Below are 24,131 nucleotides of genomic sequence, written 5' to 3'. Positions count from 1 at the left end.
TAATTCGCGTTAGACCCGTCTATAATGTGAGTTAATATGTATTCAAAACGCGAAAGTTTAAAATACTATATTATGTTTACCAGTGTTCATAGAACCATAACTATAAATCGGTAGGATGGAAAAAAATGTCCAAACTAGGTGATGTAACAATCTTTTTCTTCCTTTTATATTTATACCATTTAATATTATGCAAAGTAACGTTATGCTTATTACATTTATCCTAATTCATCGTTATGCCAATTTAAGTTATGCGTATTAAAATTATACGTACTCTCAGTTATCCTAAATAATGTTATGCGTTTTAACATTTATGCGTAATTTATGTTATGCCAATTTCAATTAGAAATATTACGTTATGCGAATTAATATAGACCCACGTAGGTAGGTATAGGTATTAAAGTAAATTTGAATGTCCAGTGTGTGCTGGTCACAACAGATAACCTACCCTTAATTCATAAATAAGCGGTGCCTACTCCTAACTATAATGATGATGACTCATAACTATATTAAATTATAATGAGCACCTAAATACTAGGGTAATTGCGTCAGTTTACCGTCCAGTGTCAGTTTCCGTCTACTTGATTGATTAGCAAATTATAATACATTTCATTTTGAATTTGCTACTTGCGAAATATAATTTTTATATAGATACTGTAGATAGATAAATTGTTTAGGTAAATAGGTATTAAGGATTATTAAAAAGACTTGTAAATTATATGAATTTTCGACTTCTTCTTCTTCCTCGCGTTATCCCGGCATTTCGCCACGGCTCATGAGAGCCTGGGGTCCGCTTGACAACTAATCCCATGATTTGACGTAGGCACTAGTTTTTACGAAAGCGACTGCCATCTGACCTTCCAACCCAGAGGGTAAACTAGGCCTTATTGGGATTAGTCCGGTTTCCTCACGATGTTTTCCTTCACTGAAAAGCGACTGGTAAATATCAAATGATATTTCGTACAAAAGTTCCGAAAAACTCATTGGTACGAGCCGGGGTTTGAACCCGCGACTTCCAGATTGCAAGTCGCACGCTCTCACCGCTAGGCTACCAGCGCTTCCTAATGAATTTTCGACTATACCTAAATAATAACGGATTACCGGCCGATACCGCTTGAGTAGACACCGCACCGTATGCATCGCGTGCGTTGTTGCACTTTTTCCGTGGTCTATTTTTAGATGCATTATTTCTATTGCACTCTTGCTTCCGTTATAACGCTCAAAGCCAATGTAACTGCGACTATACTCTGTATATTTAGCTACTTAAATAAAAGTAAACAAACGATTTGTGCATTTTCGGGTAGTTATAACATTACCTTATATTTCGGGTAGTGTGTTCTAGACCGTTTGCGATGTAGACTAAGGCCTGAGTTACACTTGTAAGTTTTACTTACGTAAGTAGGGACAAAGCTATTTGTTAGAATGAGATAACGATATTCATCTCTCATTCTGTAGTATAGCCGTGTCCCTACTTACGTAAGTAAAACTTACAAGTGTAACTCAGGCCTAAAAGGGATACTTATAGGCAAAATATTACACTAGTCATTTTGTGTTCTAGACAGTCCGAGATCAAAGTATTGAACTTGTTTCGATACGACCTTGATATTGATGCTGATCGGTCCATGCAAAATTAAATTGAATTCGTGCGGCCGTTTATGCCGCAAATAAAGTAAACGACACTCAACTTCACTCAAGGGAATCAAAATTTATAAAGTATTTCCGAAATTTGGCAAGCAACCTCGTCTTAAGACGAAACAGGAACTGAGTTTTAAATATTTTAGGTAAATATACCCGTCTCGCTAACGGAAGCGGCTCCTAAAACTAGTGCGATAAGGACAAGGCGAAAAATCCTGCGTAAAAATTTCAAAAATCGAGGTTTCGTACTCGACTGTTTCCTCCTCCAAAACTTAACCGATCGTAACCAAATTTGGAAATCTAAATGATTATGAAATTATCTGTGTCAGACCGTTTCGCTTTTTTTGCTAATTGATATCAGTTTTGAATACTACGCCTCTCATTGCGGCATAGTCAATGAGGCCATTTTTGAAGGGCTCTAGCGCCTTAAAAACAAAAATATCAAAAAAAGCAAAACGGTCCGACACAAATATTGACAATATTAATCTGTGTTGAAAAAGTCATTGCTCTAGCATCAAAACCCACGGAGGAAACAGTCGAGTACGTTTTTGTATGGAGAAATGACCACTCCTGTTGGCTCTTAAACTACAGATTGGAAAAATCTAAAAACTATAAATTTGAAAAATAAATATTTTTGTACGGAACCCTCGGTGAGCGAGTCCCGCACTCGTCCGGTTTTTTTCTTAATGTGTATGTGGGTACTTATTTTACGTGATATGTAATTGCGAAATTAAATGTAATATTAGGTACATATAATTATGGATTACGTAGGATAGAGCCGTGTTCCCATATTTTTGCTACCTTGTCCGCTTAGTTATATTTGACCTTGACTGTACCGCAACGACAACACAAGGAACCAACTAATGAATTTTATTCCTGACTGACTACTTTGAATTTAAGATTTTTACCAAACTCAAATGCTCTCACATGTTGTTTCATATTGAACTTTAATTCGATGAGAATAAGATTGGTTTTAGTGCGTAGATATATATTCATGGCGGGCCTGACCTTTGCGCCCAAGTTGACATCGTGCATGTGTTTAGGTATGAGCAAGACTTACCATGAAGTTGGGATTGATTTTAAGATTTCTAAGGTTCAAGTTTCACCGGCTTCCAAATTTAATTTTTTTAACCTTCGTAAAACTAGTAAAAATAAAAAATAAAAACCGGGCAAGTGCGAGTCGGACTCGCACACGAAGGGTTCCGTACCATAATGCAAAAAAAAAAAAGCAAAAAAAATTGGTCACCCATCCAAGTACTGACCACTCCCGACGTTGCTTAACTTTGGTCAAAAATCACGTTTGTTGTATGGGAGCCCCATTTAAATCATTATTTTATTCTGTTTTTAGTATTTGTTGTTATAGCGGCAACAGAAATACATCATCTGTGAAAATTTCAACTGTCTAGCTATCACGGTTCGTGAGATACAGCCTGGTGACAGACGGACGGACGGACGGACAGCGAAGTCTTAGTAATAGGGTCCCGTTTTAACCTTTGACAAAGCCTGGAACCCTAAAACAAAGTCAATTGTAATCAATTGGCCGATTTTTTTTGTCAGGTTTTGATAGATTTCCTACTATCTTCCTACAAAACCGACGTTTGACAGCGATTCAGGGACGAATCATGCTATCCCTTTTTAATGTATGGCACTATGCAAATGAGAATAAGTACGGTGGAAAGTATTAATTTCGTGTTTTATCACAGTGACAATCAATATGAAAGTCGCTAGAGACCTCATGCTATTGTCACTGTGACAAGGTACAAAATGTGTCATAAACAGTCATAAATTAAAACTTTCTGTCAGTAATAAAACTGCATGTAACAATTTTTTTAACAGTAGAGTCTGCCGAGTCTGTACATGACATAGCCACATCACATATACATATAGTCTGTACATGGCATTAAGTCCGCCTTTTGTACTCAAAGATTTTTCTTTTGTGCAATAAAGATTAAATAAATAAATAAATAATAGCCATACATTTCACAACTTTTCTCTTTCCGCACAGACTCTTTAACTTGTTTTTAAAATATGTATACAGCGATCGCTAGCGACATCTAGTAGGGAGTAGTAACATTAGACTCAAACTTTTAATGTTCAACAGATGGCGTCACCGGCAATAGCATTGTTGGTCTTTTATTTTACAATTTCGTTCATCAATACTGGAGTCAGTTATGTAACGCTGCCATACATGACCCAAAAAAATTTTATTGAGCTATGAGCTTCATCACATCTGATATTTGAGTAATTCTAAGCATTTCTAGCCTGGGAGGCAAAAAGAAGCGTGCGTCTAGTCGGGGAGGGTGGGGTCATCTTTAAAAAAAATCTATTCGGATCCTGGTGGCTACTAGGGCAAGTTTGGTATCATTTTCGTATAAACCAAAGACGTAGAATTCATTGCTGATATTTGTTTTTTTCAGTTTCATAGTAATTTTACAAGAAAAACGTAAAAAGGTGAAAATTTTGGTTGAAGATTTTTGCTACGCGGTGCCGAAACTACAAAAGATAGAAAGTTGAAATTTGCACACTAGATTACATTTATAAAATTTACAAGAGATAAGAAACGATTTTGAGAAATTCAACCCCTAAGGGGTTTAAAAAGGGGATGGAAGTTTGTATGGGGTTCAAGTTTTATTTTAAGCTAGGAATTTGAAACTTCGTAAAACGATATATTATTAAAATACAAGAAAACTAATTTCAGCGTTTTTGAAAATTCATCCCCTAAGGTGGTGAAAAGGGGGTTGAAAGTTTGTATAGATATCAAAAAAAATTTCGAACGCGGGACTTGAATCTTTGTATTTGAGGATATTATTAAAAGACAGGAAAAGTAATTTCAGCGTTTTGTAAAATCCATCCCCTAACAGGGTTAAAAAGGGGTTGAAAGTTTGAATCCATTACAAATCCGAGTAGACGCACATTTCTTATTGCTTCCCAGGCTTGAAATGCTTAGAATTACTCAAGGAACATATGTGATGAAGCTCATAGCTTAATAAAAAAATTTTGGGTCAACTTTATAACTGCTTCCGCTACAACTCACTCTCTGAGATTTAAAACACCGTGATACAATGTCTAACTTCCATTTAGGTACTTATGTTCTGCAGTATTAAAAAAAAAACAGAAATAAAGAATTTGTGTTTTGTATTTGTAAAACCGTGATACCTACCATTATTGCCGAGGTCCGAGGAATACCTGAAAAGCAAAATTTCAAACAGAGCTTGTATATGTTTAGGGTAATTGAGATAAAAGGTAGAAAGCCGTGCAATGGCCATTTCTTCGGTCGCAAATTTCACGCGGCGGGGTATATCTCCCCCCTAATTGTTGTCCCCTTCTAATTTCCTGGCTTTATGCCGCCCTCTCATATTGGAACGATGTATTAAGTATAGGTATACTGCAAAACGTAATTCAAGACCAAAAAAAGTAAAATAATGTTGCCACTTTTTACTAGCGCGTCTTGTATTTATGTAAAAATAAGTAAATAAAAGTACTGTTTTAAATCGTAGGAGTAAAATTAGTAAAATTACTAATAAATAAATTATCTTGGCGTTTTTATTTATCAAAAGGAATTTACTATTTTACAAACAAATTATTGCAACATTGTCTTACTTTTTTTGGTCTTGAATTACGTTTTGCAGTTAGTATATCTACTTGAAATATCTATTACTATTATATCTATTACTACTAGTATATCTATTACTATTACTGTAGGTAGGTAATTTAAAATTAACGCAGCCTTGAAAAAAAACTAACGGTATTAGGTACCCCAGTTGTACATTTATTTGAAATGTTCTTAAAATAAGTATATTAGACTATTGATAAAATATAAATAGTCACATTGATTTAACACATTAACTACAAATTGATAAAATAATATCACATTGATTTAACACATTAACTACTATTGCTAAAATAACATATCACATTGATTTAACACATACTATTGATAAACATATCACTATTGATAAAATAACATCACATTCATTTAACACATTTACTACTATTGATAAATAAATATCACATTGATTTAACAGATTAACAATAATATCCGATTGACACCGTTATACGATACATGTAGGTAGACATCCTTAAAGTTATAATACTTAATAAACTGACACATAATTGAGCATTACAATCAATAAACACATTTATCACAATAGAATACAATACTAAGTGGAAGGTAGATGGAGACAATCTTAAAGTTATACACATCATTGCACTATCACAATCAAGAGACAATTATTACATTAGAATACAATAAATGTAAGTAGACAATATTATATGTTACACTTGAAAATAATTGTACAATTGTACACGGCTACAAGACAACCTTGTAGCCGTCCTTGTAGCTGCCCCGCTTCCCCCTATATCTACTTGAAATCACTATTACTCTAGGTAGGTAATTTAAAATTAACGCAGCCTTGAAAAAAAACTAACGGTATTAGGTACCCCAGTTGTACATTTATTTGAAATGTTCTTAAAATAAGTATATTAGACTATTGATAAAATATAAATAGTCACATTGATTTAACACATTAACTACAAATTGATAAAATAATATCACATTGATTTAACACATTAACTACTATTGCTAAAATAACATATCACATTGATTTAACACATACTATTGATAAACATATTACTATTGATAAAATAACATCACATTCATTTAACACATTTACTACTATTGATAAATAAATATCACATTGATTTAACAGATTAACAATAATATCCGATTGACACCGTTATACGATACATGTAGGTAGACATCCTTAAAGTTATAATACTTAATAAAGTGACACATAATTGAGCATTACAATCAATAAACACATTTATCACAATAGAATACAATACTAAGTGGAAGGTAGATGGAGACAATCTTAAAGTTATACACATCATTGCACTATCACAATCAAGAGCCAATTATTACATTAGAATACAATAAATGTAAGTAGACAATATTATATGTTACACTTGAAAATAATTGTACAATTGTACACGGCTACAAGACAACCTTGTAGCCGTCCTTGTAGCTGCCCCGCTTCCCCCTATATCTACTTGAAATCACTATTACTCTAGGTAGGTAATTTAAAATTAACGCAGCCTTGAAAAAAAACTAACGGTATTAGGTACCCCAGTTGTACATTTATTTGAAATGTTCTTAAAATAAGTATATTAGACTATTGATAAAATATAAATAGTCACATTGATTTAACACATTAACTACAAATTGATAAAATAATATCACATTGATTTAACACATTAACTACTATTGCTAAAATAACATATCACATTGATTTAACACATACTATTGATAAACATATTACTATTGATAAAATAACATCACATCCATTTAACACATTTACTACTATTGATAAATAAATATCACATTGATTTAACAGATTAACAATAATATCCGATTGACACCGTTATACGATACATGTAGGTAGACATCCTTAAAGTTATAATACTTAATAAAGGGACACATAATTGAGCATTACAATCAATAAACACATTTATCACAATAGAATAAAATACTAAGTGGAAGGTAGATGGAGACAATCTTAAAGTTATACACATCATTGCACTATCACAATCAAGAGACAATTATTACATTAGAATACAAGAAATGTAAGTAGACAATATTATGTTACACTTGAAAATAATTGTACAATTGTACACGGCTACAAGGTTGTCCTTACTTAAACGTTAATACTTATGTAAAGTGTATTCGGGTAATACCGAAAATTGCACATTGTCGGGTGTCGGGTAATGTTGAAAAAGGAAATATGATGGAATTATAGGTGATCAGAATTACCTGATATTCTGTGGTATTCAGAATTACAAATGCAAACTAAGTACCTACGTTACAATTATTTTATACCAAAAAAAATATTACGATAAATACACACATAAATAAAAGAGGGTCTATATATTACGTAACTTAAAAGAGACATTGACATGAAAAGGGTTCACGTATTTTGTGTAAATTTGTGCTTAACACAATTTTGAGATCAGGGTATTCTTTAGTACTCGAATCCAATGCTGGTGTCGTTATAGCCTCCACTTCAAGAGGAAACCTTCTATGGATAGAGCATTCATAGGCATTTCTCAGCCACTGGCGTGTAAACTTCACACAGCCCAGATCCTCTAGCTGTAATAATGCATAATTCCTTATCTTTCTGATATTGGTAAGGAGGTCTGAAGAGAGTATATTTTGAACGTAGCCCAAGCAGAATATAGTGACCGCAGGTGGCGGCCTGTAACATAACGTCGCGAGACCCCACCCGCTCCAATTTCTGTCTAACAAGTCATCGCGAACGCTGATATCTAAATACTCCAAATTGCTACATTTCGCCAGTGCCTCCAACATCTTATCATTCACTGTTTCATTATCCCGAAGAATAACTTGCTTCAGGTTGTGATATTGTCCTAAGCATTCATTCAAAGATTTTGTGATCCAATCGATATCCCATCGATCGCACCCATAAAAAGCACTTGGCATTTGATTCTCATATTCGCATAAGGATAGGTGTTCCAATTCCCTCATGCCATTGATAAATAGAGGAACATTCATGTATACATATATTGCACTCCTATCCAGAGCAAGTTTTTTTAAAGAGCCCAGGTTTTTGGAGGCACCAATGAAATGTTTCAAATCGAATGAATCATATAACCTGCTGATGCTTAAACATTTTAGTGTGTTTGACTTAATTGAGTTCAAGCAATCGCCATGGAAATTTATATTATATATAATAAGCTCTTCAATCTCCACTTTATTAAAAATTGCGCTCATTTCAATATCTTTTAAATTGGTTATATTTTTTAATTCCATCTTCCGTAAGTTCATGAAATTGTTGGATGTATTTAATGGGTTTGGGTAACTTAGTTGTTTTCTCCATTGTTTGATGTTATTATATCTTTGTTGCCATATACCCATTCGTCCCGTAAACTGGATTTCGCTCAAGTATGTACATTTCAGGGATATAAGTTCAAAGTATTCTTCTTCCAGCCATACTGTGGAAATTTTAACAATAGAATCCCCCCATTTATAGATTATGTTCCATGCCAATGAATCTGGGTAAGCTTCAGCTCGAATTAGTATTGTTCGGTGACTGTTGTGAATAGTCAGTTGAGCCAAATCTCTGCTGCAGAGATAGTAGAAGGTAATGTTATGGATACTCTGCATGTATTTGACGATTGCTCTCTGCCACCTCCGGGAAACCCGTTCCGATCGCACCAGATCCCCGATGGGTACATACTTCAGTATGGCTCGAGCACAAGTATCATGTTCAAGTAACTTTAATATTGATATCCTATTGTTTATTTCTTCTTCTTGGGCATCGTTGAATTGGCTTGAGCAGCAGTTTAAAAGAATACTGGAATGAACAAAAATGTTTTTATGTTGTTTTTTTTTATAACTAAAACTTTAACGGCTTAAGGGGCATATATCTTAAGTATGTACCCTATGTGCGATAAGAGCGTGACCGGTAAAACATGTATCGCGATATTTTAAACCATCTTCATTCAAACGCCTTCTGATTGTATCTAGAGATATCTTCAAAACTTTTTTCTTTAATTTTCTTGCCCAGGAGACCCAGAACGCAATGATAGAAGTAAATTTTTTGATATCATCTGCAAGACCCGTTTTAAATCCTATGTGGAGGAGGTCTTTTTTATTTTTCCCGTGTTCTGGTAAATGGTAAACATTTTATACTCCATATAATGCTTCACCCACTTAATTACAAACGCCTTCGATTTATTTATATGCAATCAGCTTGGTTTCGTGACATTTTGGGCCCTTTCGGGTACGTACAGAAGGACACTGCCTCATAATAACGTGAATCGTAAGCAACATTCTTTTTTTTATTCAAGTGTTTAAACAACAGATTGCGTCAGCGCATCGCGCTGATCCACGCAGATCAATCTGGGGCATAAGCCAGCATAAACATATTGTTTGAGTTCCGGATTCAAACCAATTACGCAAAAAGTAATATAGAAAGAGATGTTGAAGACATTCGAGGAATCACCGCACAATTCAAACACTACTGCGACACAGTAACAAAAACCAGTACGGAAATTCACTGTGCCCAATTGTATCGCCAGTTGTATGAAGGGCAAGAAAGATTAGAGGAAATCACTAATTTAATCTTGAATATAGGACAAATCAGAAAAAAAAGAGGATTATTCGGCCAAATGTTGACTTCGATATTCGGGGTAAATGACGAGGTCTACAAAGACATAGATACGTTACAAGGGAACCAAAACAAGCTGATAGAGGCCGCCAATCATCAAACCAAATTCATGATATCAACCATCGCAACAGTCAACCAAACAGAAGAAAGAATAGTAAAAAAGCTAGAAACATTCCAGACCAAGTTAAATCAAGCAATACAATATATGAACAATGTGAACAAATGGTACAAAAGAATAGACATCAATCGCGTAAACATTAACATTCTTCACATGTATCAACTCGCAGCTCATTACATAGATGAGATTATAGAACACTACTCCAGACTTCAAGAAGCATATCTACATCAAGGAACGATCTATGATGTACTACAACTAAAAGAAGTTAACCAAATTTTGACAAACGCCAATAGCAAGCTACCAACGAAGCTAAGAATAGTGCAAAATCAACTAATAGATACGAAGGTCACAGAAAACTCAACATACATAAAAGTATATGGTTATTTCGCATTACAAGATATAACTAAATACACTTTGATTCACGTGACACCAGTACCAAAGCAAAATAAAAAAGGAAAAGTATACAGTTTAGAAGTATATCACAACATAATTGCGATTGATTACAATAATGAAAATTACTTCGAACTAGAGACCGAAGAATTTAAAGCATGTCTCAGAAAGAATACAGAATACATTTGTTACCCGACATCAGTAAAAAATATGCAGGAAAATAAGAATTGCATCATTGATCTGTTATTCAAGGGAACTGAGATGGTCAACTGTAACACGAGAGAACTGAACCTAACAACAACCGTATGGAAACAATTATATATGCCAAACACTTGGCTAATCATGACAGCAAAATCAGTGAAAGCGTCAATAATTTGCGATGGAGAAAGGGAAGAAATTATGATCCAGAATACAGCTGTCATCCACATTGCAGAAAACTGTATTATCAAAACAAGAAGAAACATTCTAGCAGCAAGAAGAGCTAACACAATATCGGTGTTAGCAACGTTCTCAAGACAAGCCAACTTTTCATTAAATACAAACGAAACAACCAATCAAATAGAAGATATAACCAGAGATGAGGAAGTTCTTGACAGCTCCAGAGACATATTTAAACATCTCACTAGTAACGAGAATTTACTACAAAAACAATTAGATAATACAATTTGGAAACAGATACAAAGTAACTCAGTAGCAATTAGTCTCGGTTCGTCGTTAGCAGTTTTTATTCTAATAATACTAACAGTTTGTTATGGTCCACAGGTCCTGTTACACATTCGTACCTGCACAACCAGCCAGCGGTCTGCTCCACTGTGCGCCGCCCCCGCCAGGTCGGCTCCACCGAAACCCAAGCGCCACAGAACAAACCCAACGGCCAACAGCAGCCAGTTCGAAGAAATAGAATTACGTCCGATGCAGCCGCTATAGAGCAGCTTTCCATCATCCCCGCTGCCTTCGGGAGTCGCCAGGATGTTTAAACAACAGATTGCGTCAGCGCATCGCGCTGATCCACGCAGATCAATCTGGGGCATAAGCCAGCATAAACATATTGTTTGAGTTGCACTTTACATGGATAGAATACAAATAAGATTTACATATGTGTGCTATAGATTAAGTTGTGTATATAAAGAAATGCAAATTGTAAATAAATCAGATACCAATTGTCCGTTGGTGTTTCACTACCTCCATACCCAAAAACCTCTGCTTGCTCAGGGCGGCACTCTGAGAGTAGAGGCTCCCATCCACCACCTTTTTACAGGAACCCTTGCTGTGGCATAAGACTCCTTCAGCCTTAATCGATCGTTTGAGCCTGGGCGATCGGCAGCAAGTATCCATCCACCACCTTGATCCCCCCCCGTAGGGAATCCGTCTGTTACCGATAGGTCTCCCGGTACAGACATCCTTGTCATAGAATAAGTTAGGGCTAGGGAAGTAGGGACTTAGGCCAATAGGATCCCTTGCTATCGCCTCCCACCTTATTTTATGCAGTCTGTGCAGGCACATGCAACGCCTGAGTACCATTTGATTCCACATCATTTCAGTCCACTTAGTAATCCAGGTACTCGGCCTTAGCGTGTGGCTGTACATCAAGTTTAGGTGGGAAACTGTCAAATGAAATCTATTATTTTTTACGAAGCATTGTAGGCAAAAGGAGATTCTATTCAGCTAGTACTTTTTTTCTGTGCCACATCCTTAAATTATACATGAACACCGGTCACGCTCTTGTCAAACACACTGTATGTAGTGCTATATATAGAGCTGAAATTCAGAAAGAGTTATCTAAGTTGGTATTCCACCTGTCCAATTTCTTTGTCCAATGTGTATTTTGTATCACATTTTGGATGCAATTACATTTTACCAGGAAATTGGACAGGTGAAACGTTAGTATAAATTTTCTCAAATGATTTTTTCGAGCTCGGGCCCTAATCTGTTAAATAGTTATTTGTACAACAAGAGATCAAAGTTTAATATTTCTTCGATTGCTTATTTGGAGTCCCGTGCAAGCGAAAGATTCTATAATAGATTCACGAGCGTAGCGAGTGAATCTAATTTAGAATCTTAAGCGTAGTAAGGGATTCAAAAGCGCACGAGATGTAAATAAGTTTGATCTCGTGTAGTACCTACACAAAATTTTTCATCCTAAGCAGTGACAGAGGGACAGAGATAATAGAATCCAAGTATATCGAACTTGTATTAGACCCCGCATGTTGAAATGACATTTGACTATAAAAGTCACTTGAATGACATTTTGTCTCACTCAGTGAGCAAAATGCGATTTTGCTCACTCATACTGTCTCACTAAGTGAGCAAAATGCGATTTTGCTCACTGAGTGAGACAAAATGACTCAGTGAGCAAAATCGCATTTCGCTCACTGTTTTTAAGAAGCAAAGTGCCCTTGTTCGAGCTGCTGAGGTGAAAAAGCCTTTGTTTCTTTTAAGAGCGGTCTTCAGCACGTGCCAAAGCAACCGTGTCCTTTAAAAAGCAACTACCGTGATAGTATTAAAGTTCAAATTCATGTGACAGCTCATTCATAGAACAATTAGGCTGGTAATTTCTTTGACCCGAAGAATCGAACAAGGGTTAGGTTAGGTTAGAACTGCGAGCCTTACAGAAACGAAATGCTAGTAGAAAAGTGGGTGGTTTTACCTCCTTTTCTACATAGTGCACCATTTACGAATAATCTTTCACCGGCCCCCATAGAAGTAGGGTTTTTTTTTCTTACAAATTATGTTTAAAAGATTAGGGCCAGTGCCCGAAAAACTCATCTGAGACAATGCCTAGTTACTATACAATACATTACACTTTACACTAATCACAAAGAATTTTTATACAAAAATATCAAAGATTTTTTCTAGTATGATGAACGTAAGTATAAAACTTCCATGATAATTATAAAAGCTAACGTATATAAAAACATGTTAAATTACTTAAATAATAAATTGAATGCCGGTATTATTATTTAATACTTACTTGGCCATGATGCTTCACTTTATTGACAAAAAATCACCACAATAAGATCAAACTGTTATTGCAGGAAACAAGCAAAATTGATAGGTATTGATTTTCTTCGAGTTTGACCTTAAAATTAAAGGCTCCACAGGCTATGCAACGAACAGCATCGAATTTACGATGCATTTGATAGCACAGACTGAGCGGCTACCGCGAAAAACGAAATTCGAAAATTGCGGGGATCTTTCTCTTTTACTCCAATGAAGGCGTAATTAGAGTGACAGAGAAAAATCCCCGCAATTTGCGAACTTCGATTTTCGCGGTTACAACCCTGAAACCCGACGGTAATTCCCCGGGTAAGGAGTATTCACATGCTATATGTTTTTTTTTTAATTAAGAGTGGGAATCTCTATGGTCATGTCGTGGAACAAATTCAGATGTCTATGGATGGTCTATGGCACCTGTCTTTTTGGATGGAAAAATTTGTACGGTTACGGAATATCTGAATTGAAAGTGACTTTGTAATTTCAGCCTATGGAATCTGAAAAAAAAAATCCGTTCGTGTGAGACCCCTTATAAGGGGTTATTAAGTAGCTAACACACTATCGCACCGCACCAAGGTCATTGTGGGACACACCCATAAGTAAGAGGGAGAAAGAGATATCGCTTTCTCCCTTTTACTTATGGGTGCGTCCCACAATGACCTTGGTGCGGTGCGGTAGTGTGTTAGCTACTTTATACTAAACTGCAAAACGTAATTCAAGACCAAAAAAAGTAAGACAATGTTGCCGCTGCAATAATTTATTTGTAAAATAAAAAATTCCTTTTGATAAATAATCACGCTAAGATAATTTATTTATTAGTAATTTTACTCCTACGATTTAAAAAAGTACTTTTATTTACTTATTTTTACATAAATACAAGACGCGCTAGTAAAAAGTGGCAACATTTTCTTACTTTTTTGATCTGGATCTATAGAGAATGGTTGTATTATTTATACTCTGGCAATCCAACATTGACAGTAAAAGTCAAGGCCCCTACGCTTTCTGTTCTCTTTGACGGCGCAGCAACTAGTATAATTTCTCTCTCCTCGCTATTTTAAAAATGCCATTTGTCAAAAAAGGACAACCATACTGTTGACAAGGTGAACTTCAAATCAAGTGTTGCCTTTTTTTATGCATCCAGGCTGTGTATGTGTGCGTAAAAACGTGTATGTGTGCTCTTTTAGGGATGTGAAAAGTCGATTTTAATCATGTTATATATCGATAAACGCTACACAGCGGAACGAAATAGCTATTAATTGAAGCTTCAATATCTTCGTTAAACATACAGGGTGAAATTTAAATCACTGGCCAAATTGAAACACCCGAAAGAACTCGAAAAAATATTAAACACGTGTTTTTTCTTTTAATACCGCTCAGTACATTTTTTTCGAAATAACTCATCATCAAGTTGTCCTAAAAACCTCGTACGTTATGGTGAACCGACAACTACCCACTACACCCGCTTCTCTCTTATCAGTTAAGGTCATTGACACCCCGCCCCTCCCGTTGTTTGCAATCACGTCACCAATTATGAACCCTATTACAGCGAGATAAGACGCTTACCTACATAAGTTGCTAATTTTTCCTTCATACTTTAACGGGTTTAGAACCGTCAAAATGCAAAGGCAACCCATTTTTAATCTAAAATGTTATTTCTGACTAATGATTATTAACAAAACGTCCGTGGCTTTTTCAAAAACTAGGTCAGGAATCTTTGCATTCAGGCGTATTTAAAAAATTGAATCAACTTATGTACTTACATTTGATTAAAAGTCGACGCAATTAACGAAAGTCCCACGAGATGGTACTCTTGGATTCAATCCTTGTCTGCGAAGGCGTGGAACTGATTCCATTTCGTATAATCTTTGTGCACCACGTAAACACTCACCACTTAATAAATAACACCGTACCATTTCGTAATATTCCCGGTTCGAAATCATTTTTTTAAACCTTAGTACGCGCGCGATTATTATTTTAAGGTTGGCGAGTGACGAGTGACTAATCATTTATGCTTACCGTTATGTTTACCGCTAGCACGGAATGGTTTAGACTACCCTCGAAATTGATAAACCTGCCTACCATCGCCAACACTAAGTGGGTGGACCCTATTGCAACGATTATAAGGTTTAGTGTAGGTCAGATAAGGGTTTTGCTGATGTTGTTGTTAAAACCTACTATTAGGTTTGTTTACATTTGTGGTAATAGGGTGACCACGAATCATGGAAAATATTTAAAAATTGAAAAATTTAAATCAAAAAAAAATGTACTCTTTTTTTTCGCTAAATAGATTCCTTAAGTGTAACCTAGTGCCGGGAATGAATATGGCCAGTGATTTAAATTTCACCCTGTATACATAATTGAAATGCTAATGAATAATAAATATATTAGAATATAATAAAATCTTCAAATTATTGCGGAACACATATCTTAGTAGGTATTTATGTATTTTAATTAAATATCTGAACTTTCCCTTGGTTCCCTGCTGGGGCGTGATGATAAAATTGTGATCTGATAACCACAATAAAGAATAAAAGCGTTTTTGTTCATTTTAGATATCGTCAAACCTTTGAAGTAAAATTAAAATTGTAAGAAATGTCGATAGTTTATCGATATGACTTTATCGACATGGCTACAGCCTGCGATCATATATAACTATGGATACCGCCTTTAGGAACATTACCGTTCAAATTCTCGGGCCAAATTAGCACACACACACAATTACGCCTACATTCAAATAAGACGACGCGTTTACAGAGCCTGTAATCAAAGCTGGTAAACGAAATAATAGTCATCTTTATTACACTAATGGTACATAGCTAAGTGTAGATGAAATGCATATAATGTCAATAACTACCAATCAGCGACATTAATCCGCTAATAACCTTCTTGCTGTACGTACTGGCCGCTGAGAGTTCGCGGTTCATATTTGATTAGAATATGACTTGGACAGGGATAGGTTTATGCCATACAGTGAAGAACCAGTCAAATAATTCACGTATAATAATTTAATGCAGATTAAAAGATAACTAGTTAAAATGTTGTTATGACATGACAGACTAACTCAACATAAGTAAATATATCATTGTTGTATAAATGTATTCCGCTATAATAAGTATTTTGTATATTTTATTATCAATCTGCATGGCAGTGCGAAGTCACGTTCAGGTATAGTCTGTCCGTTTTTCTAAGATCAAGTACGCCATAGTAAATGTATGGCGAACTTGATCTTAGAAATCGAACTGGCTATACAGTCTGCAAAATTTACATGGGTACACGAATCGGGTCAAAAATATTTGAACAGGCGGAGTCACAATAAATCCCCACTTTCAGTTTAGAATATTTTATATGTATATAGCCCGTCAAGCAAGTTTGTCAGTAGAAAAGGTGCAAAATTAAAAATTTGTATAGGACTACAGCCGTTCGCGCGCTTACATTTTCTAAATTTGCCGCTCTTATAATATTTTAAACTTTCGCGTTTGAACACATATTAACTCACATTATACGAAACGAAACTGATTTACGTCGGTAAATCAAGGTAATTGAATATAATTCGCGTTAGACCCGTCTATAATGTGAGTTAATATGTTTGCCGCTCTTTTCTACTGACGGAAATGGCTTGAGAGAGAACCTACATATATGTGACAGTAGAGAGTGGATTCAAATGATCAACATTTTCAGATAATGTGTGTATTTGTTAAATTAATTCAGTGAAAGCATGATAGGAAAAATGTATCTACATATACCGGGTATGATTATCGCACGGGTTATATCTCATGAATAGAACATATTCTAGATATCTTGCCAGGCATCCACTCAATTTCATGTCTCTCTAATTGGACAGCTTTTTTCCATAGTTCTCTGCGAATAGCATCTTGTGGGAATCTGAATGGAAAGTAATGTAAAATGACAATACCAAATTTGATTATTAATTTGAAATAACTAGGTAGTTTTTTTATAGCTCCATCTCATGAAATAAAAAAGGAAAATACAAATCTGTAAGAAGGAATTTATTACTACATTTATAATTATATAGAAAATACCTAAACCAAACACAAGTTAATAAAATAGTCTACTTCATTTAGCATAACACCATCCCTATTATCCTCGCAATTTAAAAAGTCGTATGTTGTTATGAAAGTCGTATGCAGTTGTTACGTTTTAGCTTAGCACGGTAGTATTGAAAACAAATCGTCATGTTTTTTCCAAATTCTACTGAAGTTATCTGTTTACTACAAGTGAAAAGTGATTCCACTGTCCTTGGTATGAACTAAAATAACTTCTGCACCACTTCACGACACATGAATATATTTTTAATTACAAAAAAACGTTGTTTTTATAAATCAATTTAGCCATTTGTCACTGACTGTCATCTCGGTCGTACTGAGATTGCCAATCGAGCAGTTTGTAAGTACCGCCTATCGCGGGGTAGTTTGCGTTGGGTCATAATTGAGCGAACAGAATACTTCCATGTATAGCATTTCGCTGGCTACAGCAAGGTGGTGGTGGTGGTGAAAATTGTTAATCGTACACTAAACAAAAGTGGCAACAGTGACAGCTCGCTGAGACACCGTCTCTATATATTATAGGTCTATGGTAAAAGTAGGCGGCAACCTTTATAGGATTACTTACAGCTATCTGCAAAACGTAATTCAAGACCAAAAAAAGTGAGACAATGTTGCCATTGCAATAATTTGTTTCTAAAATTGTAAATTCCTTTTGATAAATAATCACGCTAAGATAATTTATTCATTAGTAATTTTACTCCTACTATTTAAAAAAGTACTTTTATTTATTTATTTGTACATAAATACAAGACGCGCTAGTAAATAAGTGGCAACATTTCTTACTTTTTTTGGTCGTTTTGCAGTTATAGGAACCCTTATAGGATCACTCGTGCGTCTATCTGTCTGTCTGTCCGTCTGTCACAGCCCATTTCTTCCTAAAGTACTGGACCAATTAAGTAGAAATTTGGTACATATTTGTAAATTTGTGACCAAAAGACGGACACCTTACGTAAACAAATTAATTTTAAACATGGAGGCCACTTTAGGGGGGTAAATGAGAAAATGAAAAAATATGTTTTTTTTAACTATATGTGACGTTTCATGGCAAAAGGTACCTTATGGCGGCTGGCGCTTAAGTCGCATAGCGCCGCAATAATATTGGAGCGGCGTTAGTAACAGCGTAAGCGCCAACCACCATAAGGTACCTTTACCCGTGGGACGTCACATATTGTGTTACATTCAAATGAAAGAGTTCATTTTGAGAATGTCAAATATATTTTGAGAATGTCAAATATATTTCTTTTTTAATTTTAAAATAAATAGTTAAGAAGATATTTACGAAAATAGCCAAAAACTTATCATTCCACCCCCCCCCCCTTTATCTCCAAAACTACTGGGTCTAAAATTTTGAAAAAAAATACACAAAATAGTTCTTTCCTATTTTATTTTATTATTCATAGGACTAATTACCTACTTAGTTTTTGATCCGACCAATACGGAGTTTTAAAGGCAATTCACTCGCGTTTCACATATAAAAAATACATTGTTAAAAATTGGGTAGGTACATTGCTAAAATCTACGAAACCCTTGGACCGCGAGTCCGACTCGCACTTGGCCGGTTTTTTCCTAAACTGAACACAATACCAAATATGCCCTTAAACGGATCCCCACTATTTTTGTGTATTTTATGTAACAAATTTTTAATTTTGTGCCTTTACTTGCCTGCAAAGTTGACTTGCCAAAGCATCTATCAACTATCATTTTTCAGGACCCTTTCTGCTGAGAAGGAAAGAGAAAGCTTATGATATGGTGTTTCACTGTCCTCCTCCACCACCACTTTAGCAACTAGAGTTAATAGTATTTCATATTATACATATACTTAATTTAAATTAGGTAATTACTCTAGGTACCTATAGCTTTTAATGACTCCTTTAATTAGGTATAGGTTAACTAGAGGAGATCCCTCTTAGGGTGTTTTATCTGATGTAACCAATATTCCGTTCTTTTCGTACAATTAAGTGTTTACTTACTAAGAGTTAAGCCCGCTCCACACTCGTGCGCGAATCGCGGCGCGAAGCCGCGAACGCGAGTCTGGAGTCGATTTCGCATATCAGCGAACTAGACTCCACACTCGCGTTCGCGGCTTCGCCCGCGATTTGCCCGTGATTCACGCGCATAGTCTGGAGGGGGCTATAGATCAATTTAATTTTGCAGCGATTTGGATAGCTCAGACGGTGCAAGGTGAGCGTCAGGATGGCGGGTGTTATTTAAACTTCATAATTTCATAGACCTTTAAAATAACACTGGCACAGTCTCGGCTATCAAAATCGCTGCAGACTTACCTTGGTCTAACTCTAGCAGTGTCCGACGAATGAATTAATAGATGTAATGTAATCCTTATACGAAGGGTTGGTTTCTGATTTCATGAAAGATTGAGGAAGTAAAATACGTGTGAATATATAAAACGCAAGTATAATAAAATCGAATAAATTTCTCCATAAACTTTAAGTAAGAATTAAATATACATTTCCAGACATCAAATTCCTATTTGTTACCAATGGGCCACTGGCTAAACAGCGATCATGAGTGTTTTTTTTATTATTTAATTGATTTTTTTGTGCTTTATCTGTGTTTTAATAAATTTATTTAACGTAAATACAAAAAGAAGGTATCTAGACACGCGGCAGCGTGTCAAGCCAAGTTCAAGCAAAGGAACTGGCTAGCCAGCGCCAAGTGTAATATTACACGAACCACTTGGTGCCACTTTTGACCCTTCTATAACTCAAAACATCTTTAACGTAAACACATAAAACTACGTGTGTTTAATTATATCCATAAGGACATATAGAAGCCCAAATTTCATGAAGCTAGCTCAAATGGTTATAAAGATATGAAGGTCAAAAAGTCGTAAATTTTAAGACTGAATGACATACCTATAGTACCTAAACCTAACCTACTTTCAGATGACCTAGAAGGATGAAATTTGGAATCCAGCTCAGTTATTGTGTGAAAGCGTAGGAAAAAATCTAAAAATTAAAAAAAGTTATAAAATAGGGGGGGTCCCCATACAAAAAAAACCATTTTTTATTGTGACTGACATATAAGTACCTAAACCTAACCTACTTCCAGATGACCTAGAAGGATGAAATTTGGAATCCAGCTCAGTTATTGTGTGAAAGCGTAGGAAAAAATCTAAAAATTAAAAAAAGTTATAAAATAGGGGGGGTCCCCATACAAAAAAACCATTTTTTATTGTGACTGACATATAAGTACCTAAACCTAACCTACTTCCAGATGACCTAGAAGGATGAAATTTGGAATCCAGCTCAGTTATTGTGTGAAAGCGTAGGAAAAAATCTAAAAATTAAAAAAAGTTATAAAATAGGGGGGGTCCCCATACAAAAAACCATTTTTTATTGTGACTGACATATAAGTACCTAAACCTAACCTACTTCCAGATGACTTAGAAGGATGAAATTTGGAATCCAGCTCGGTTATTGTGTGTAAGCGTAGGAAAAAATCTAAAAACATAAAAAAGTTAATAAATAGGGGGGGTTCCCATACAAATTTCTTTTTTATTGTGACTGACATATAGTACCTAAACCTAACCTACTTCCAGATGACCTAGAAGGATGAAATTTGGAATCCAGCTCGGTAATTGTGTGTAAGCGTAGGAAAAAATCTAAAAATAAAAAAAGTAATTAATACAAAGAACAGAAGTAAAAAACATGCAGCGGAAACACAAGAAAAAACATTAAATCTCAATACCTGCCTAGTTTTCTTTACAAAAAGTATTGATATCCCATCAAAAACATAAATGTAAAAAAGGAGAGCCAAGTTCAATACAAAAATTATGCTTGGCTGTGGGGTTCGCCGCAAAAAGAATGGAGATTTAAATGAGTGCCAAGTTCTATGCAAAATCCAAATATGTATTTATAGGAACAAAATAACATTATAAACAAGTATTAAACTCTATTTCTTTGCTTTATTGGATACCTATAACAATTGCTGTTATTTAAAAAAAATGTGAGATCTTAAAGTAGGTTAGATTTGGCTTGGCCAGTTTTTATCAGAATTACAAAATATATATGTTGAATAACTTTATAAAATGACTGATGTAATGAAAACTGGCCAAGGCAATTTATGGACCTCACCTTCGGTTCGGGCCACGAACACCTGCCATCTGAAGCATTTATGAATTCACCTACCTATGTAATGTACTATAATGATTCCGTCGCAGTTGTACCCAGTCAGTGTAAACAAATGTGAATTATTTTGTGCAATTTGTGCCGAGTGGCAATAGCCTCCGGCACCTCCGGGTGCAAATGGGAATAGCCGCCAAGCCGCCATCCAGATTTATTAATCTTTTGAACGTTTTACAATTTTACATCTTGAACAAAAACGACACTTACACGCCAGGGTAGTGGACGCAAGCGAGCTAATGTAAACCTTACTTCAAAGTTTCAAAGTGTCAAGGTTACATTGACAGCGTCCGCCATAACACCTTGTCCTTGACGCTGTGGGCACGACTAACGACTAGTAATAATTACTTTATTAGGTATTCTTGACATTCAAAGGGTTAAAAACAGCGCAGAATTCAAAATTGTTGTAAGTAAACCTCCGGGTTTATTTTTATTGTGTATCGTTTTAATTTTATGTACTTTAACACTAAATAATAAAAGTAGGTAGGTACAAAATATATATGTACTCTTATTAGATTATTTCATAGAGATCTACATAATAATATATCACATTCACATCCCCCATTATTTGGAAAGGCTACATTCTTATTGTTTGTGTAATTTGGTTATTGATTATGTTCAGCTCCACTTAACACGATTTTTAGATCAGGGTGAAATTCCTCTTTCAATGCTGGTAGGCTTATAGCTTGTACCTCAAGTGGATGTGTTCCCTTCATGGAGGCTCTAGAGGCTTCCTCCAACCATTGCGGCGTGAACTCCACGCAGCCTATAGTCTCTAACTGCTCAACCATAGGCATTTTTATATTTCTAATGCACAGCAGAAGATCTGAAGACGGCATGTTTTGGATGTAGCCGAAGCAAAGAGTAGTGACTGCAGGCCGAGGCCTCCGGCACAATGCCGCCACGCCCCGTTCGCTCCAAAATGTATAACGTCCAGCGTCATTACTTATATCCAAATACTCCAAACTTTTACATTTCACCAACTCTTCTAGCATCTCATCATCCACTGTCTCATTGCCCTTAAGATAAAGCCGCTTTAACTTATCAAGCCGGCACAGAGATTCAATACATCCGCTAGTCTGATAATCATTATCCCATCGTAACTCAAAGTAGTCGTAATAATAGTGGCATAATGATATATGCTCTAACTCGGGCATTTCATTCAAAATTAAATGCGCATGGGTGAATATGCTTAAGTAGTTGTTGTCTAGTGTCAAACTTTTTAAATTCTGCATGTTTTTGGTAGCACAGACTAAACAATTTAATAAGAAATATGTCCACATACAACTAATGTTTAAAGATTTTAAGCTATTTGGTTTGATTTCTAGCAAACTATCTCCATACAGACGAATATTACAGATCTCTAGTTCTTCAAAATCAATATTTTTAAGTATTATAGCCATGTCATCGTCTCCTAAATCAAATATATGTTTGAATGCTATCTTCTTCAAATGCTTGCATTTATTGATTTGTTTTACTGGAATAACTATCTGTTTTCCGCTTTGCCTACCCTGAAAAATCTGATTAAAGAGATTTTTTCTTTTTCTTTGACCCACAAACTTGATACAATGCAAGTATTTACATTTCAGAGATATAAGGTCAAAATATTCCTCTACCTGCCTTGATGTGAATACAGTCACTATAGAACGGCCCCATTTCTCGATTATTGCACAAGCAAATGAAACAGAACATGTGTCTGAACTGATTTGTATTCTTCTGTGGTAGCTGTTGCTCTCACTTTTATCACTACTACCATATTTGGCAAGGTGCAATGTATCTCTATCTGAAATATCATAAAAGCTCACCGTGTAAATACTATGCATATATTCATGGATTGCAATCTGCCACCTTCGGCAGACCCGTTCAGAGCGCACCAACTCTTTAAGGGGCACATGGTCCAGGATTGCTCGGGCACAGACATCTATACTAAGTACCCTTAGTACTGGGACTCCATAGTTTACATCTTGTTCGTATGTATCTACCACAGGTTCAGAGATTGTGTCAGCATCATGCTGCCGGAGACAGCAGCTCACAAAACTGGAATGAAAAATAAATAAAAACTTTTAAAACATTTTTGTAACTAACTGTCCCAAGATATATTATTATATTAAACCCACAGGCTGTGTACTGCGCACAAGCATTAATTGTTAAACAACCAATTTTATAGAAACCATTTTAAATGCTAATTTAAATTAATACATTAGATACTTTAATTTCCAGCAAGTAGAGTAGGTAATTATGTTTACTTGTTTAATGTCATAATAAAACTATTTCTTATGTATTACTCCACTTAGTTACTGTTTATGCAAATCCAGTTAAATTTACATTTTCCATCAACAATCGGACTTTATTTTTTAAATCTAAGTTTTCTCTATCAAAAGTAAATGGTTTGCGAGTTATATAAAATGGCATAAAACGGACATAAGCAGGATTTAGGCAAGTTTCTGTAGCTTATTACTTGGCCATGAATACCGTGTACACTGAGTTGAATTATATAAATGAATAACTTATAACAAAACCATCTAAGAAACAAACATTTAATTTAAACCACATTTAAACAAACAACGCAATGATAAAAAGACAAGTAGCATTTGACACTTTTAAC

The 24,131-nt window shown here is 35.3% G+C and overlaps 1 protein-coding gene across 1 annotated transcript; it reads right to left on the bottom strand.

The window, feature by feature from the left end:
• Positions 1-20,914: 20,914 nt before the first annotated feature.
• Positions 20,915-24,092, bottom strand: LOC134665386 (uncharacterized). The gene is made up of 2 exons (XM_063522317.1): positions 23,985-24,092; positions 20,915-23,563 (listed from the first exon to the last, which is right to left on the bottom strand). Exons 1-2 carry the CDS (start codon positions 23,990-23,992, stop codon positions 22,132-22,134), a joined length of 1,440 nt encoding a protein of 479 aa, XP_063378387.1. The 5' UTR covers positions 23,993-24,092; the 3' UTR covers positions 20,915-22,131.
• Positions 24,093-24,131: the final 39 nt, after the last annotated feature.

This window comes from Cydia fagiglandana, chromosome 6 (genome assembly GCF_963556715.1).
Source record: "Cydia fagiglandana chromosome 6, ilCydFagi1.1, whole genome shotgun sequence".
Classification (NCBI taxonomy): domain Eukaryota; kingdom Metazoa; phylum Arthropoda; class Insecta; order Lepidoptera; family Tortricidae; genus Cydia; species Cydia fagiglandana.
Note: the sequence above shows the minus strand (reverse complement) of the source record. Positions and strands in the feature narration are given on the sequence as shown.